We start from the raw sequence: 18580 nt of genomic DNA on the forward strand, positions 1-18580 counted from the left end.
ATCAACTGCGAATGGGACATTCAGTAAACCCTGAAGCCTTCGAGTGTGTTACCATCTACTTTAGTGATATCGTCGGCTTTACTACCATCTCCGCTAACAGCACGCCGTTCCAGGTAATGCATATGTAAAAATGTAAATCAATATTAAAGACAGGTATTACCTTCTAGTGTCGCTTAAAGAATGCTTAACATGTGGATGATGCAGATTTTCCTAAAAAGAAAACATCTCTGTAAAACAGGCTTTCGGCGTCTGTTAAAATTATTGGGCACGCACTATACTTTAATAACGCAGGATAACATTATTTAAAACGAGACAACTAACATAATTAATAAGAAAAGCACACATAATTGATAGCACTTTGTGCAAATGTACGCTCCTGACAAAAACATGTAGGTGTATGTATAAGATTCTTTAATGAATTTATGTGTCTAAACTGCAATATTTTACATATCATCCATGGTTTGTTTATTGAGAATTATTTAATTAATTTTATTTAATCATAAATACATTTCTTAAGCAGAATCGCATCTAAAACGGTGCTGTTCAAAACACGTACTTGTATGAATATTTCACATATTTAAGGCAATTTTATTCTTATAAAGTTGACAACTCAACTAAGCAAACAATTATATCGTCAGTTACACGTAACACTTATCAGCCAAAATAAAGAGATCATTCGTTCGCAAAAACATTTCACCCCTCTTTAGATTTGTACCAGGCTCGTTTAAGATAAGGGAACACATATAACACAATATAAGGAACAACTATAAAACAGAGTAAACTATACGATTTGTGAATTTGTTTCAAAATAAAAGAAAAATGGGTATAAAGAAAACAATCCTGCGTCAACACTTCAAGGCAGCTACATTAAGAAGTCTGATACTGATACAACTTAACTGTTTGTCAGAGGCATGGGGTACTTTAGTATGGCCTATTGAATACGACAAGAATGGCCTTCCATACACACGTCTATCTTTGATTAAGCGGTGAATGGAAAGTGATTTATGTTGGGAAATAGCTTCATTTTATGAACAATAATCTAATTAAATTTAAAATTTGCCACTTGGGGTCAAGCTCAGAACACTAATTATTAAAAAATAGTAAACCTTGTCAAGAGAAAAGATGTTTTTACATGATTTTCACTCATCTAAAAGCGTGAGCAATTGGATGAAATAACTCTAATAAGTGAAGGCAATGTTAGCAATTATTAATTCGGATCATTAAGCGGTAAAGTTTTCGAAAATTATTCGGTATTAATGTAGGTAAAAAGTAAGACACCTCCGCAAAATCGTATAAACCTTTGCGAGACTTGTAAGTAAATTGGGCAGGATTGCTGGGTCAAACTTTGATACCTCAGATGATACAGCATCAACCTCTGAAGCACTTCATACATTTAGAAATTCACACACATGATTGTTTTTTTATTGTTGTTACTGAAATAACTTCTCATAGATCCGTTGTTTTAAACGCACTATGAGCTTATTAATATAGCTTATAATTGTGAAAGCCATGCTATCGTTTAATACTGTGACGTAATGTAAAATATTGTGTTTAATTAGTATAAAAAGACGTCACTTATAGGAGATGTTCGTTAACTGTTAGACTGTTTAAACATCATTTGATACTCGCAGCAGTTGCTAATATAATCACTCGTTCAATAGTGACTAATAAAATTATGGACATATTACTCAATCATCCCTTTTGAGTATTATGATATGCAAATTATACACAATAAATTCATCACATGATTGTCTTAGTCCTTATAAGAAAATGCTTTCGACTTCCTAAATGAAAGATAAAATGTCATGATGCAGACATTTTGATCACAACGTGCCCTTTTCACATCTCAACTCGGAAAAGGTTTAAGCTATTGTGTGCAAACAATACTCGTGTAATCCGTGAACGTGTTTTCCACCAAAAAGGATTCACGAGGCAACTGGAGTGTCACAAGACCTGTCAACGTAAAATCAGATTGACCACCTGTGCATCGTGAGAAAGTTTCGTCGCTTTGTTCAGGATGTCGGCGTCAGGCGAAAAACAGACTTTGGCCATCATTGGCTTGCTTTTGGCCATCATCTCCGTGTCGACCGATTTATCTGAGGCTGAAAAAGAATTGGGAACGGGGTCAAGACAACACCTTCGTTAAAAAACTCCTCTGAATGACACCGAGACGAGTTCAAGGTCACTCTTTCCAACAAGATCCAGTGTCCTTGAAGAAACTTTATAGCAGAAATTGTAGAAAGTGAAAGAAGCTGTGATCTCAACAGGCAAGGAAGTACTGTCCCACAAGTCTTACACCCACAATGAGTGGAAACCATTGGAGAAGCAAAATCGCAAGAAGAGTACATAGAAACAATACTCTTCTTGCGATTTTACTTGTGCTGATCTTGTTCTGCTGTTGATTAAACTAAATACGAAGCTGATGAGGCAGCCCACTAGATGAGAACCAAGGACCTGTGCTCGGTCACCAAGAGAATCTCAACAGCCAGATCAGGCGAACCAATCGGAGATACAGTCAGCTAAATTGATTTGCCAATCCAGTGCTGCGCACCCATGAAAAAAGAGATCAAGCAAATGATGAACAGCAAGTCTTCAGAACATGAGAGCATACCGGCAGAAGCGATTAAGGCTGACGTCAAGACCATTGCCCATCGTTCCGGAACAATAACTGGTACTGACATAACTCGTTTACATCAACTTTATCGAAAATGACTATGATATGACATCTGCATCTTATAAAGGGATGACCTGCAGAATAGTTCATTGCAAAAAGATCACCGACGCATTTAAAGTAATAAGCAGAGTTAAACAATTCTGCTTACTCTAACCTTTCCTGTTCCTGCTGGCCATACATTTAGTTTTGAAGACCACGACTTACCAAGAGCGAAATGGGATCCACTGGACACTTTTAATGCCGTTAGACGACCTTGGAATTGCCGACAATTCTACTCTTCTCCCCAACAACAGATCCACGAAAAGACACATATCGTTGCGGAGAGATAAGCTTGACTGGGCCCCCACATTAAACAGAAGGATGTTCAAAACAAACGTATCCAACAAAAAACCCATCACAGTCCTAGGCGATGCCTTGGAAGAGGTGGAATAAATTAACTTTCTCGGAAGCATCCTTATCAGCAATGGGGGAACGAATGCAAACGTCAGCACCCGCATGAATCAACGCCAAGATCAGGCTCATCAAAACGATCATGTAGGCACTACTTCTCTATGGAGCAGAGACCTGGAGATAAACCGTGACCACCATGAAGACAATCCAGGTTTTCATCAACATCTGCCCAAAAAAGATCCTCAAGAACCACCTACCAAACAAGATCATCAACGAAATATAATGGAAAACAACAAAGCAACCCGTTAACAACGAGATCCTTTAGAGATGAAAGAGATTGATCGGCGACACTTTTGGAAGGCCTATATCCATTACAACAAGAAAATTTCTCATTTTAAACTTTAATGGAAAATGGAAGACATGGCGCCCTAGAAATTTTTTTTTGCCGAGACCTGGATACAGATTCCAAGTATATATGCAAGATAAGTAGAAAGCTGAATGGACTCGCCAAAAACCGAAACGCACGGAGGAAGCTGGTCGGCGGTCTCGAAGGTATAACAGGAGGAGATGAGTATACATGATGTATAAGAGAACATGGACATATTACACAAACAAAAGCTAAACTTGAAGAGCATAAAACATTAAAAATAAACAAAAACCAAAAAACTTCATGGCGTTTAATCATTAATGAACGTAATTTCGCTGATTTTCGGTGTCGTTTGAAAGAATATGGAGTAAAAACGAGTTTACGTAGTGAAGAGAAAATAATCATTTTGTCATGTGTTAAACGTCATTTTGAAATTTGCAACAATCTTATACATGTCGTTGTTTGTTGCGTTTTTTAGACATTTTATTTAATACCAATGTGTGTTTTTTATTGCAAGAAATAATGATATGACTTATTTGTAAGTGCATATTATCTTATATTTTAAAATAAGCACCAACATTATAAGTAACGTCTATGTATAAACAATATTATGTCCGCAATAGTTCCAAAACCTATTTACAAATGTGCTAAAGCGCACTGCAGTACATATGCGCAGAAACAGTACTAGCTAACATACACTCATGTACTACTTGCATTGCTACTATTAAGGTTGTCTACGCTCAGTGCTGCTGATGTTGTTATTGATTTTTTATTTTATTTCAGGTCGTTGATTTGCTTAATGACCTGTACACATGTTTCGATGCCATTATTGAAAACTACGACGTTTACAAGGTAAGTTCAAAAGTTTATCGATATATGCTTAAAATGGATATACGTTATGGTAGACATAGATATATGGAGAAAAATATTTGTTTTCAAATAAATAAAATAATAAACAATTGTAAACAATTGACGACAATATAGGATACAGGTTTATTCATGATCGGAAGTATTTTATTGCATTACACAAAAACGCGACACTACACCGACAGGTTGAAACAATTGGCGACGCCTACATGGTGGTCTCCGGACTCCCGGTACGCAATGGTAACGAGCATGTGCGACATATTGCTCGGATGTCCCTGGACATAGTCAACAGTGTGCGCCAGTTCGTGATTCGTCATAAACCTGATGAACCGCTAATGGCGCGTATTGGATTACACTCTGGTTTGTATTTTCGTTCAGTGTTATGAACGTGAAGTGCCAAATATTCCAATTGGATTAATTCGTTCAACATCGCATTACAGGATGAATGTTTATGAACCGAGCTTTATCAGGTTAATGTTAGCGGATTACACTTATCCTATAAACATTACAAACCCATATACATTTAAGACTAGTTTATTTCATTTGTGAACTGCTGTTAGTACCTGCACGACAATATACCATGTATAAAATAAAATGGCTTGTGTCATTTGTATAAAACTAAGAACATTACATTTTGGGTTTCATTTTTTTCATCTGTGAAATTAACCGGCGTAAAACATACATGTATGCTTCTAAATTTGGTTGTTGGTACATATGTATTAAGAAAGAGTTTTAGAAATTACAATGTTCTTGAACCGAATAGTTTAACGTCTAGCCATTGGTCAATAAGGAAAACGAAATAGTATTATCTGCTAATATTCAATTTTACAACAACATAATCAAGCTCTTAAGTGATGTTTAACATCTCGCTCAGGCCCTGTCTGCGCAGGCGTGGTTGGACAAAAGATGCCTAGGTACTGTCTTTTTGGAGACACCGTGAACACCGCCAGTCGCATGGAGTCCAACGGAAAAGGTCGGATTTAATAATTGATTTACTGTATTGACTTTTAAAATTCTAAATCGATTTTTCACATTTCGGCTTATTCGGAGGTTGTTACAAATAGTCGGTATTGTCGGATCGATGTTATCACCGCGATAAGGTTTCTAGCGCGTCACCCTCTTTAGCACAATTTCTCTCCACTATAGTTGCTTAACTTGTTAGGCCAGTTTCAAATTGCGTGTAATTATATGTAAATATACACGAAACAAAGTTAAAACGATTTAAATCAAAATCAGGTAATTGTAAACTTGATTAAAAAAAATCTAATATAACAAATTCGCTCTTTCTAGAATATTTTCCTTAAAATAAGTTCATTTGTGCGAGCGTTGGGTACATCTATTCCATTTTTAAATGAACCACTTTATCCCCTGCCTCGAGCAACGCATGACAATGTTCCAAACATTTTGTACTGTATTGTTTTACGTTTGCACATCAGAAACCATGTTCCAGTGAATGCATTCTAGGAGGTAATTTCATAATACACACGGAAATCATTAATAAATTGAGTGTTGTCCGCATTATAAATATTAACATCGCGCAGTAAAGTACATCATAGTGTTAGATATAAGTACCGGTAGATGTTTTGCTCTTCTTTTGGAAAACATAGTGACTGATATGTTAGAATATGACTTCAAACTGGAAAACATGTGCCATAAGCTGCCAAAATGTTTTTGAACAATGTCAATATACAGCAGCTGATTGCTTTCAATTGATGGGTCAAGTCCACTTATTGTTTCTTGCAGATTCGCAAAGGTCTAAATTAATCAGTTTTATTCAATTGCTTTTTTTAATTTTCGAAGTGTGTTTACAGCCATGAAAATACATATCAGTGAAGCCACTATGGGACTACTTTTGCCATTTGGCACTTTCACCGTAGAAGAGCGGGGAATAATCGAGGTCAAGGTAATATAAGACTTATGGTAATCTATTTGGTATATCTCATCGCATTCTTTTTTAAAAGTATTGTCCATATGAGGGCGTAAACGCGAGTTGAAAAATGAAGAATACTTTTCTGTGTACGGTTATTTATTTACTAACAAATGACATCTACATTGCAGTTAAATAACGAGTTCGTCATTTCAAGTTATTAACCGCGCATTAGCACGATTGACAATTGTAACTAAGCATATGAAAAGATTACGAAAACATTGTTTAGATTCTTTACCTGCAAACTATGTGTACATTCATACAAAATAATCAAATTAGGCGCATAATCTATTTTCTACTTTCTGGTTTTAAAGAATATTATTCGGCCGATTGTTCGATTGTTTAAATCTTTTTTGATATAAATGAACCAATTAATTAATTAAAAAACGAGCGAATGAACGCAAACCAACGATTGAGTGACTTAATCAGCCTTTCACCAAACTTCTTTTTGCAAAATTAATGTTCTGCACTGCCGTAAAGTTAATGAATATACATACCATTATTCGCTCGTAAAATGTTATGTGCATTTTAAATATGTTTTAGGGAAAAGGGCGAGTGCGAACATTCTGGCTTGAGAACGAGATAGAAACTCTGGGGAATTAAGGCATGCAGTTGGAAAAAGAAACATCCCTCTGCGGTTACTCCTCTATGGGTTAATTGCAAATAATTTCTTCTTGAAAACGTTGGCATTACACATCTCATACATTCTCATGGTGCTGTTTTTACGAAATGGACTGAAAGAAAGCATTTGTACAATTTTAAATAGGAAAAGAACTAACATCAACAACTAAATAATGATCGAATGGCTTAAATCGATCATCATCACGTGGTGTGTTTGACGATTAAGTAGGCTTCTAAGAAAGTCTTAAAATAAAAAAAATAACCATAATTGCCAAGGATCTCACCACCTGAAATCATTATAAGACATCAGCTCTACATCTTTTGCATGCTTATCTGTATGTTTCATAATTATTGGTCTGTATTGTGTCTTGATAATATTATTATTATTATGAAAGAGCGTACTGGGTAACATGCAAAAAAAAATAAAACTACGGAAAACAGAAGATAATTTCAAAAGAAATTTGCTTAAATAAGCATCATATCAAATCGAAGCAGTAATGCAAACACAAGTTTGCTTGCTTCAAGGTCAAGGTCACAGTTGACGTTTGGACTTTTGGAAAATTCCTTGCCCATAACTTCGTTGTGGTTTATGCTATTTTGAAATAAATTGTGCGTACATGTGTTCGTGCGTATGTGACCGTTGTGTGCCCACATTATCATATGTTGATTGCCTTAAGGACAAGTTGACAGTGCAATCTTTAGGGTTTATTTCTGTATAATGATTGGCACTTTAAAGCATCACTTCAAGACGTCTGGCATATTTTATGCCTTGACTAGGTTGCATGCTGAAAGGTCAGTGTCATAACGTTTTAATAGGTTTATGCGTTTCGCGACAGTTACAAAGTACTTGAACATGCATACAGGGCTAACGGTTTACTCTATTTGTCTCACGCAACGCACGGTTTTATGTTCAGAGATATATAGTTTGTGCATACGTGTTATTTTGAGGCATGTCTAGTGTCCTTATAATTTTCAAGGACAGATTAAAAAATCGGCGTAAAGTTTATTGAAAAAGTACGTAGATCTAAGTCTATTACAGATACCCTAATGACATTTACCAGATGTGTTCGTTATCATAATGTATGGTGTTTGATAAAGGCCGATAACTTAAACCCGCATATAAGCTATTAAGCCCCTTATTTAATTTAGAAAAATAAGGTAAAAGTTTTTTTGAACATCTTCCCAACTAAAGCTGACATTATTCTTTATACTTAGCTACATGCTTACCTGCTGATCTAGCTTAAAATAACATACTGGGATCAGTTTGGTCAAGCACAAGACCACATTTGGTAAATATAGATACAACGTATGCGCTGAACACATTTCCATTCACTACCTTGAGTATGGATGTAGGTATTTAGTGGCATTTTGTTTGTAGGTAGCTAAATGCAGACCATTTGTAAGTTAATTAAATTGAATGTATTATTTAAAACTTTAAACTCCAGTCTCTGGTCATGTTAATGTTTTTGATTATTTTTTTTAAGTTGTCATATTTTAGTTAATACATACAAGTATAGTTACTTGATACATTGAACTTATACATATTTGTGGTCGATTTATCGGGTAAGTAGCAGAAATAAGAAATTATACTATCGACGCGAAGGAATATTCGAACGTGCTATCTTAGGACATTGACAGCTCTTGTTTGACTCCTTGAATCTAAGCACCGCGAGAGAGTGTCACATACCATGCTATCAATTAACATTGAAGCGAAGGCTTGCCACGCATATAGAGCATTACCACTTGCTAGCCCATTGAACTGTTTAACATTTGTGTGTAGAGGATCACAATAATAAATGATATATGCGTTATATTGACTACTGTCTTGAGCTTTCAGGTCAAATAATATTAAAATTATTTTCATATGTTATAACGAATTATATTGTTACACTCCTTACCCTTTAAATGCTCGTTTAAAAACAATCTATTGAAAAATTGGAATAACATCGGATCCATGTTGAAAACAAAAAGTGAAATAATGCTTGAACTATGATTTGATATGTGTACTTGACTTGTTTTAAATTATCGTGAACTGAATGTAAAACATTTAGCAGCTGAATTACAGACTATAGCCAAATATCTTATATAAGCGATATTATTTAAATGTTATATCCTTTTTTTGGAGACTAATCCCCAGTATAATCTCATGTGTGTATTTCAAGATGTTTAATGCTGCAGTCATGTTTGAGCCAATTATAATAGCTGCCAGCCATTATGTCAGATCACGTATACTTCTTTGATCTGCATATCAGAAACATGGTGGAATAATGATGGTTAATGATAGCGCTGTAGTGGTTGTTAAAACAGCTTTCACAAATTGGACCGCTTTTTATAAGCATCATTAATTCAAACTGAAGCCAGTGTCGCATATTTTCATCATTAAATATAAAGGTTCATGTAATGACATATTGTATGAGTCATAATTATTTAAATGTGAATTTTCCAACAAATGTAATTGTAACTTAATTATCAATTATCCTTAAGTATAGTTTAATTATCCAAAGTAAACGTTGATATAGATCAGACATAATTAAATATGGTAATATTTGTAATATGTTCCCGTTTGATACGAAAACATTTCACAAGTATGCATGTGCACTTTCGATGACTGATATGTACTGTAGTACAATTTTAAATGAAGACAGCAAGTTTAAGAATCTTTAAATTAAATTACCTTTTGAGACATGTAATGTGTACTGATTTCCAAACGGTATAAAAATGAATTACCTTGAATACACCAATATGCAATACCCTACATAGCAAACTTTGTATGCAGTGGGAAAGCGCATAACATTTGAAACAAAAGCATGAAACTTGTTCTTAATGTTATAAATTGGAAAAAAAATAACCGTTTCTTTCATATTGTCGTATTTGCCGATTTAAAAAAGGTTTGTTCGTATAAGTACTTTACCTACAGTGCATATGATGTTCGCTTTCCGACCTTAAGGTCCGGGGCGTTCATAGGATCTTCTAAAAAGATAAAAAGATCTGGTTATAAAACAAGAACAAAACTTTTGACTCAGACATCATAAGCATTGGTTCTTTTTTAACACTAACTCTCGAATAAAAAGGCTTATACTACTATTAGTTATTTCCATGAGTTGCTCACATGTATGCAAACATGTTGATAAAATCATATCCCTTGCATCGCATTTCGTCCGCTTGACCGAGTTTAACGGGTAAATCTGTTCCCGAACATTAATTTTTCGTGCCTTACTATATTCTACGATTTTCGCAGTAAAGTTTGGAATATACAAAATAAAACAACACTATGTACTAAAATTTGGATCAGGTGTTAATATTTTATTACATAAAGTTACTGCAAAATTAATAACTTATTGTAGTTTGCTTTATATATTTTATAAAGAATCAATAATTATCTGATACCGAGGAAAGAGGAATCCGATTTAACTCAACGTTTTAGAATTTGTAAGATATGAACACAATGAACCCCGTTATACGAGAGTCAAGCAAAGAACCGCACCGGCATATTTTGCTAGCCAAAGTTAGGGTTATGTTTCGGTAGCAAATAATGCGTGATTTTAATTAAATAATGATATTTCATGATGGCAATGATCGTACCGGAATACATTTTACACTCAAAAAGAAATGGCAATCAAAATACATAATTCAAAACATGCAAGCTAGTTATTTTTTTACTTGAAACGTCGCATTTCCCGGCAAAACAAAACAGTTCCGATTTTAAACAATTTTTTGTACAAAACAAATGCTCAACCATTGTGAGTTTTTAAGTACAATGCGCAACATTAAATGAAACAAATTTTACACACAAACTATGAAAACAAAATCATTTTGATTGACAAAAAAGTATGATAAGGGGAACATCGCATTTTTAAATGATTCCAAGAAAAGTGTTAGTGTTGCCGTTTCATATGTAGATATCAATCAAAGTTTTACAAATTTAAATTCTACAGAGATTATCTTTTTCCAGAAGGAAAAACATACTACACATATTTGTTGATAGCTTCTGGTTGACGAAATATGAGATTTATTAGATGTACATGTATATCTGTTTAGGGAAATAGATTCGTTTAAATACTTTATTAATTCAAACTTTTTACAAACCTCCTTGTAAAAGTATTGTTCTTCATATTAAAAGTTTAGTGAATATCATCCATTCTTGACCAAAAAAATTTGTTTATAGATGTAATTACATGAAGTTGGATCAACCAAATTGTTGAATGTTTCACATAGATTTCAATGACATGTGGGCTTTAATTACAGACTAAATAACTTGTTTTTGATTAATTATTATTAATACGTCAAATAATGAATATTGAAAGATCATCAAGTATCTTGTTAGAATATACAGCGTTTGTTCATTAAATTCATACACGTTGATAAAATAATCGTCGAATATTGCGTAAATAATTATTCTTATTAACACGGTAAAATCTCTTCCTTCAGACTATGCGTTACTTAGCTCATTAGTGAACTAAACAAACCAGAAGAATAACAAAAAACAAAGCCTTTTCTTTAATAATCGAACACATTTTATCTTTTTTAGGCTTGTCCGTTTGAATCTTATAATTTACATCGATAAGAAACGGATTGCAAAATATGTCTAAAACACAGTGAGCCAATCGCAAGATGACACAGGATTGAAATAGGGTCTGGAGAACAGGGAAAACTGGGCAAACTAGAAAGCTATAAAAGTTTGCTTGCTTCGGGAATTTTTGCTGGAAATGTGAACCAATGTTTTAAAAATGAAAACATCGTCCCCATCCCACCAGTGTATAAATATTATCATATGGATATTCTTGTCAACAACGTTTTGTTTCTTATTGGGTGGAACTGCAGATACAATTACATATTTAATATAATAATAAACAATAATTGAAATGAGACCAGTGTGTGAGCAATACGGACGAAGATTATAAATGCATTAAAAGTAGAAAAAAACCCATTTAACCCGGGACAGTTTAAGTACAAACAAAAAAGAGAAAGAGTACGCGTTCAAAGAGCAACATGGCAGAAAGTATGATTTGTGCAAATATCTCAGGAGCAGCGACATCTACACCTGCTAACTTTCACAATAACAGTCATTTTCACAGTAGTAAATTAATAAACATGTCTTCACCGGGATTCGGACTATTCAATATTCCAATAACTCCTTATGTCATGAATTCACAGCAAAATACAGATTATACCAAAGTACTAAACATGTTTTTAGCAGGATGGACATTATAGATAAACAACTTTGCCAATTATAAACCATACAATCAACAAAGAATACTCCTAAGTTGAAATGTGAGTGCATGGGCAAACAAGTGTAACAAATGTGAACGAAATCATAGAAAAGAGCAATAGCCGCAAATATTACAGTACTATGCTGCAGAACTTAAATACAATACAAATTGAAACATCAAATTGCACCATGCCCCATAGAATTGGACGTTATAACAGCGCAAACATTGGGCCTATTGTAACAAAGTTTGCTTACAACACGGACCCAGAACAAGTACGAAAGCAGAAACGTAGATAGCATCTACGTCTTTGGCGAAAGGTTTTCAATATGCTTAAATGGACACCGTATGGTTTCTGGGAACAATACCCCAGGGATATATACCCAAGGGGAAGAAATGTCACCTTCACTATTTTCGCTATTAATTGAAGATCTAGAATTATCTTTACAAGATAGTTCTACTTCCGGTTTTCTCATTGATGATATTATACATATATTGTTGCTTTTTGCTGACGATATGACAATAATAGGTAAATCGCCTGAAGAAGTACAATCGCATTTGGACCGTTTACTTGAAAACTGCAATACCTGGGGACTAAAGGTAAATATTACTATAACGAAAATTATGGTTTTCCGTAAACGTGGTCGTCTTTTACCATCAGAACATTGGATATCTAATGGTCAACTAACAGAGGTTGTAAATGATTTTAGTTATTTGGGTACAGTTTTAAATTATACAGGTGACTTCTCTTTGAACCAAGAATATCAAGCTGGTAAAGCACTAAACGCACTTAATATTTTATTCATTAAATGTAAATAATTTGATTTAAAACCCAAAACGTTATGTCAGTTGTTTGATGCTTATGTTGGTTCAATTCTTAACTATGCATGCGAAGTTTGGGGCAACACAAAGTCAAACGAAATAAAACGAATACATTTAAAATTATTCAAAAGATTGCTGACTGTTAAACAGAACACGTGTAATGCAGCAGTATATGGGGAGTTGGGTCGGCATCCTTTGTTTATTAATCGTTTTATTAGAATTGTTAAAAACTGGTTGAAAATTTCAAATTCTGATAATATAATCTTAAAAAGTGTATATTTACAAGCCCTGCAAGATAGAAATAAGGGACATATAAATTCGGTTACTAATGTTAAAAGGCTGTTAGACACATATGGATTTTCACATGCTTTTGATGACGTGAATTTGGTCGATGTTAACCTATTTTAACATCAATTTAAATTAAGAATTATTGATACGTTTATCCAGGACTGGCTTATGATTGTCGACAACAGCCCGGTTCTGGACATGCATTATGTATTTAAACCTGTTTTTGTATATGAACATTACCTTGATCACATTCTTAACTCCCTAAGGGCATACATTGCTTAATTACGATTGTCAGTTCTTCCACTTAGAATACAAACTGGAAGATATGCTACTCAAAACACCGCAAGAAACGAACGGCATTGCATATTATGTAACGAATCAGATTTAGAAGAAGAGTTCTACTCTGTATGTAAATGCACTAAATATATCACTATCAGAGTGAAATAGTTTAAACCATTTTACTACAATAAACCATCTGTATATAAATTCCACCAATTACTAAATGTTTATAACACAAATGAGCTCCTAATGTTGACAAATTATGTTAAATATGCGTTAAAAGCAAGAAATACATTTTTGAACACTACTTTGTAATATACATAGGGTTTTCCCCCTAAACACTGTAATACTGTACGAATACTTGTAATATCTGATCTTGTTATAACTTTTCATTAAGTAATGTATAACTATATAATATATGTAGTTTTTTATGTGTTGTAAACCTATATCTAACCATAACACAATGTTAAACAAAATGTTAAAAACGTGACATAATGTATGTATATGTTATTTATGTATTTACACGATGTACTCTGTACAAGTCTCAATAATGTGTCTTGTCTTGTCTTGTCTTGATATTATGGATACTAGACAGAAGCTAATCGAATCACGAAGAAGACGAGAGAAGATAATAAGGAGGCGTACCACAGGAAAGATAAAATATTCATCGACTGCCGAGTGAACAAGCCGAAATCCGTTCGGAAATAATGGAGTGTTGTATAATGTGTAACCTGGAACGTTGAAGGGCTTACAGCTGACAAGTTTACAACACCGGAATTCGTACAAATACTTTCTCAATATGCCAGTATTTGTTTATCAGAAACATGGACAAACTCAACATCAAGAATCGAATTGTCCAGATAATGTGATCTTATACATTCATTAAGACCTAATCAATATAGGCGTGCGGAGCGTGAAAGTTGTGGAAGTGATGTATACGATTGAGATTAAATACGAAAAGGGGTTCAGTTGTTTAAAATGATTGTCTATTGTGGATTACTTGATCAATATTATTTGAATACTGAATATGACGAATAAATTGATGTAACACATATAGAACCTGAAATACACAAGTTCAGTTTCGATTTATTGTACATGTGTATGTTTATGATATTGATTAGTTTCAGCGAGCTTGTTCGGTTAATGTAACGGGCGAAAAAAATGCGAGAATCGGTCGAAAGCAAGATTTTATTGCGTATGATCGTAGTCTAAGTAATATCGATTATATAGACATTAAACATCATTTGCCTGGGGAACCGTGCGATTTGAATTCAAAACATTTCGGGGACGCATTACTAGATTATTGCTATGAATGTTTGATTTGTTAACGGAAGATTATATGACGATAAAAATAAAGGTAGAATAACGTGATTAATACATAATTGGCAAGGTTATCTGTTAAAACGGTCGGAAAATTTTGAAAATAGCGTTCACTTTGCAATTCGATTTTTTCATGAATTTTGTAATCATGCCCCTAGAATATAATTTAAAAATTGGGACAACTAGCAGAAAATAAAAGCGATGACGAAAAACATTCGTGAGATACAATCCTATTCACAAGGAAGCTTGTATTTCTCAATTATCGAGCGAAATTGTAAATATCGAGTAAAGTTTATTACGGGAAATAGAAACTAACGCTGATACAGAGGTGCTAGTTTCAATGTTAACACAATTATTTAACGCCTAAAGGTAGTCCTTATTTCATGCACACTTTTGACTGCGATGCAAATCAATCGTTTCACACGACAAAAATGGTATAATGCGAAGTGTGAAAGAAAACGGAAATAATATGACGATGCTTTATACAAAAATAGCAAAATTAATAACTAGAACAATCTCCAGTCAGTATAAGAAGATATTAATAAATAACATAAATATATTGGTCCTTAATGCAAGACTGATTTTAATCGATATTTAGGACGCTAGATGGACAGCAAGAAAATAAAGGCACCTAAAGAATTTTTGAAAATGTTTAAAAAAAGATACCCGGATCCGAACGGAGAAATAATTGAAACTAGAAGTGGCGCGGCACAGGCCTACGCGTATCCCCACGCAAAATATATGTTCTATTAAAAGGCAATTTTTGGTTGGGCAATGCCTATGTTGGTGGGGACTCGGGGTTGGTAATGTGGACCTGGATGGTCGAGATAGACCGGTTGTCATAAGAGATGTTCAGCATTATTTTGAAGTTTATTGGTGAATAAATGAAGAAGTTATGTTCAAACAAAATATTGGATGGACGTGATCTATGTGGGCGGGGCGCTCCAGGGTAAGTGATGGGGCCATGCATAATTGAGATTGACCGTATTGTCATAAGAGATATTCAGTATCAATTTGAAGTAAATCGGTGTAGAAATGACGAAGTTAATGTAACATAACCTAAAAATGAGTGAACATTTCTGACCCGGCCCCATCCCCACCCCCATAACTTTTTACCCAGGGGTTAGATGAAAATGTTAAATAGTGCACCATCGCACATATGCTCATAGCTACCATGTGTGTTAGTTTCAAGGTTTTTGTGCTAATAGTGTAGGAGGAGATAGTGGCCAGGACAGACGAACAGAAAGCGGAGATCAAATCAAAAGGATTATCAAAACTACTGCTCCTGGGATTTGGATGAACGTTTTGTCGATATGAATAATCCCTATAGTTCTCAAGAGTTACGTTTCTAAAAGCTTGGAATTTTACTATGATCTATATTACATTTAATATTAAGCTGAACAGTGCTTGTATAATCACGTAGTAAGAGAATTGTTGTAAGTGTTTGCCTTTTTTCTTCTAAAATAGAACTAAACATTTCTTGAAATTCTTCCAAAAGTGTCCATGTAATAAGTCGTGCATTGGAACTGTTATTTTATCATATTATTAAGTCCGGGGAATTCCCTCACAGCTGGTCATAGGGTCTGAGTATTCCCGTTTATAAAAAAGACGATCCGTTAATACCCAACAACACTTGTGAGTTGTTTTGCTTAGTTATTCACATGTATTCTAAAGTACTCTCACACAATTGGGTAACTGCTACTGAAATTTTAACATAGGCACAGTTCAGTTTAAATCCGGGTTATAGTACAGGTGATGCAATATTTCGTTTTCTTCTATCATTGATTGAAATATATCAATAATGAACAAAAACTATTATGCTGTAGTTAAGTATTTAAATGCATATTGCTGAACGGTCGAATGCATCTCTGGTTTCAACTCACTCCGTCTGACACCGATGGCAAATTGTTTTCCGTTCTTCGATCCTTGTATAATCAGCTTAATTTGGGTCAAAACTATGAATAGTATTTCCGATATTTTAAAATCCGACATCGCTTTATTACAGGGAGAGATATGTTTGCCAATAATGTTTTCTATATTCTCAAACGACATTGAGGTGCATTTACAAGCTAATATAAATGCGGGTATTACAATTATGGTCGGACGGTTTCTTGTGCCACCGTTTACCATCGTATAGGGGACATACGAACTGTTATAAGGGCTGGAAAGTGCTGAAAAAACTCTGTTGCAAAATGGCGTCCTGCTTAACTCACTAGCTGATTCAACTACTAGGAGAAACCTCGAGGAAACGAGCCGTAGCCGCAAGTAGAATTAATCACCCACAAGAAACTCATCCATTCTGGTTCCCACCTCGCAGAGCCTGGTTCCCGCCGTCAAAGTAGCGAATGCTACACCCCCCCCCCCCCCTACTTTAGCTTGTAAGGCTGTTACATATTTTCAAACAAAGCATGATTAAAACTAAATAAAACTAAAACTAAAATAAACTAAATAAAAGCGGCGTACAATTAAAAAAAGAGCAGTGCAGTTAATTAAGGCCGAGTGCATTAAACAAAAGAGGAGAGAATTTCCGCTACCTCGAGATCCCTAGTTAGTAAGTGATAGAGAAAAGAAGAGAGCAATTTAAAAAAAAGAGAAGTGAATGTCACCTCTATGCCATCTTATGTATGCGTCCATATCCGCGCTTTTCGGTCATATCCGCGGATATTCGTCATATACGCATTTTAGACGGACCGCTTTTTACCCGAAATACTCATGGTACCTACCCGAATGGGAGACAACTTCTTAGTTACAAAAATCCCGAATGGACAAGGAGAACGAAAGGGTGATAAAGGAGTTCAGGCGTTCATTGGTGAAATACATATTATTCGGAAGGATAGGATTTTCGAGGAGAAGCACAATTTCCCTGTAAGAAACGGAAAGAGGAGCTTAAACTTGGAATAAAGCTGGCCAGTACGAAGGGTAAATAACGTATAGGAGAACATAAGATATGGCAGCTCGAAAGGTATTATTTGTTTTTTTTGTGTGTTGTTTTGTACAAAAAACTTATTAATATTTATGATGATTTCATTGATGATGATTGTCGATGATAATGGTGTTTTTAATGATGAGGAGTATTAGACAGTATTTTGGAAATAGAGAATACTACAGTTACGAACTATAATGTGTATAAAATTATTTGAGGTTTGATAAGTACGGTTATAAATTATATGTATAAGTGTATACATATTTAGAAGACAGGGAGTACGGTAATGTTTTTGCACACGAAAAATGAAGGGTTTCTCGTTTTAGGTTTACATGAACATGAACAAGTTATGGTTCACCAACAGGAATTGTTTTAAGAAGTTAAAGGTTTTCATTTTGGAGTCACAGAAAAATAAAGTTTGTGTCAATACAGGTTTACTTTAAGATTAGCTTAATATGTTAAAATTCCCAAATTTGGCGAGTTTTCTAGCCGATCAAGGACCTATATCTTTGTATTTGTGTGTATTAAGCATTGTCAAATTAGTTAATCAAAATTAATAAGGTGTTCTATTATATCAAATGATCTTATGCTATTTCCATGGACATTAACCAATAGCTTAAAGGGGCTTTTTCACCGATTTTGGCATGTTTTGATAAATTTGCTCTAAAAAGCAACAATAAAAATCAAGAATATAATTTAAAAAAAGCCTCAACAGGGCTCGAACCACTGACCCCTGGAGTCCTGGAGTAAAAAGTCAACCATTTAGACACCTCGACCGTCTTTCCGCATACAATGCACGATGTTTTTTATACTATATGTAAGCAATCCTCGTAGTTTCACAAAACAAACAACAACACAACTCTCCAAATTATTCAATCATTTCGCGTTGCAACGC

The 18580-nt window shown here is 34.4% G+C and overlaps 1 protein-coding gene across 1 annotated transcript in view; it reads left to right on the forward strand.

Moving 5' to 3' along the window:
• Positions 1-7241, forward strand: part of LOC127831369 (atrial natriuretic peptide receptor 1-like) — a 27526-nt gene extending 20285 nt beyond the window's left edge. The window contains exons 12-17 of the mRNA XM_052356339.1: positions 1-113; positions 4215-4283; positions 4484-4658; positions 5173-5271; positions 6110-6201; positions 6769-7241. The exon at positions 1-113 is cut by the window's left edge and continues 11 nt beyond it. Of these exons, the coding sequence (XP_052212299.1) occupies positions 1-113; positions 4215-4283; positions 4484-4658; positions 5173-5271; positions 6110-6201; positions 6769-6828 (608 nt within the window). The 3' untranslated portion in view covers positions 6829-7241. The remainder of the gene's footprint in view (positions 114-4214; positions 4284-4483; positions 4659-5172; positions 5272-6109; positions 6202-6768) is intronic.
• Positions 7242-18580: the final 11339 nt, after the last annotated feature.

Source organism: Dreissena polymorpha, chromosome 5 (genome assembly GCF_020536995.1).
Source record: "Dreissena polymorpha isolate Duluth1 chromosome 5, UMN_Dpol_1.0, whole genome shotgun sequence".
In the NCBI taxonomy this organism is placed as follows: Eukaryota; Metazoa; Mollusca; class Bivalvia; order Myida; family Dreissenidae; genus Dreissena; species Dreissena polymorpha.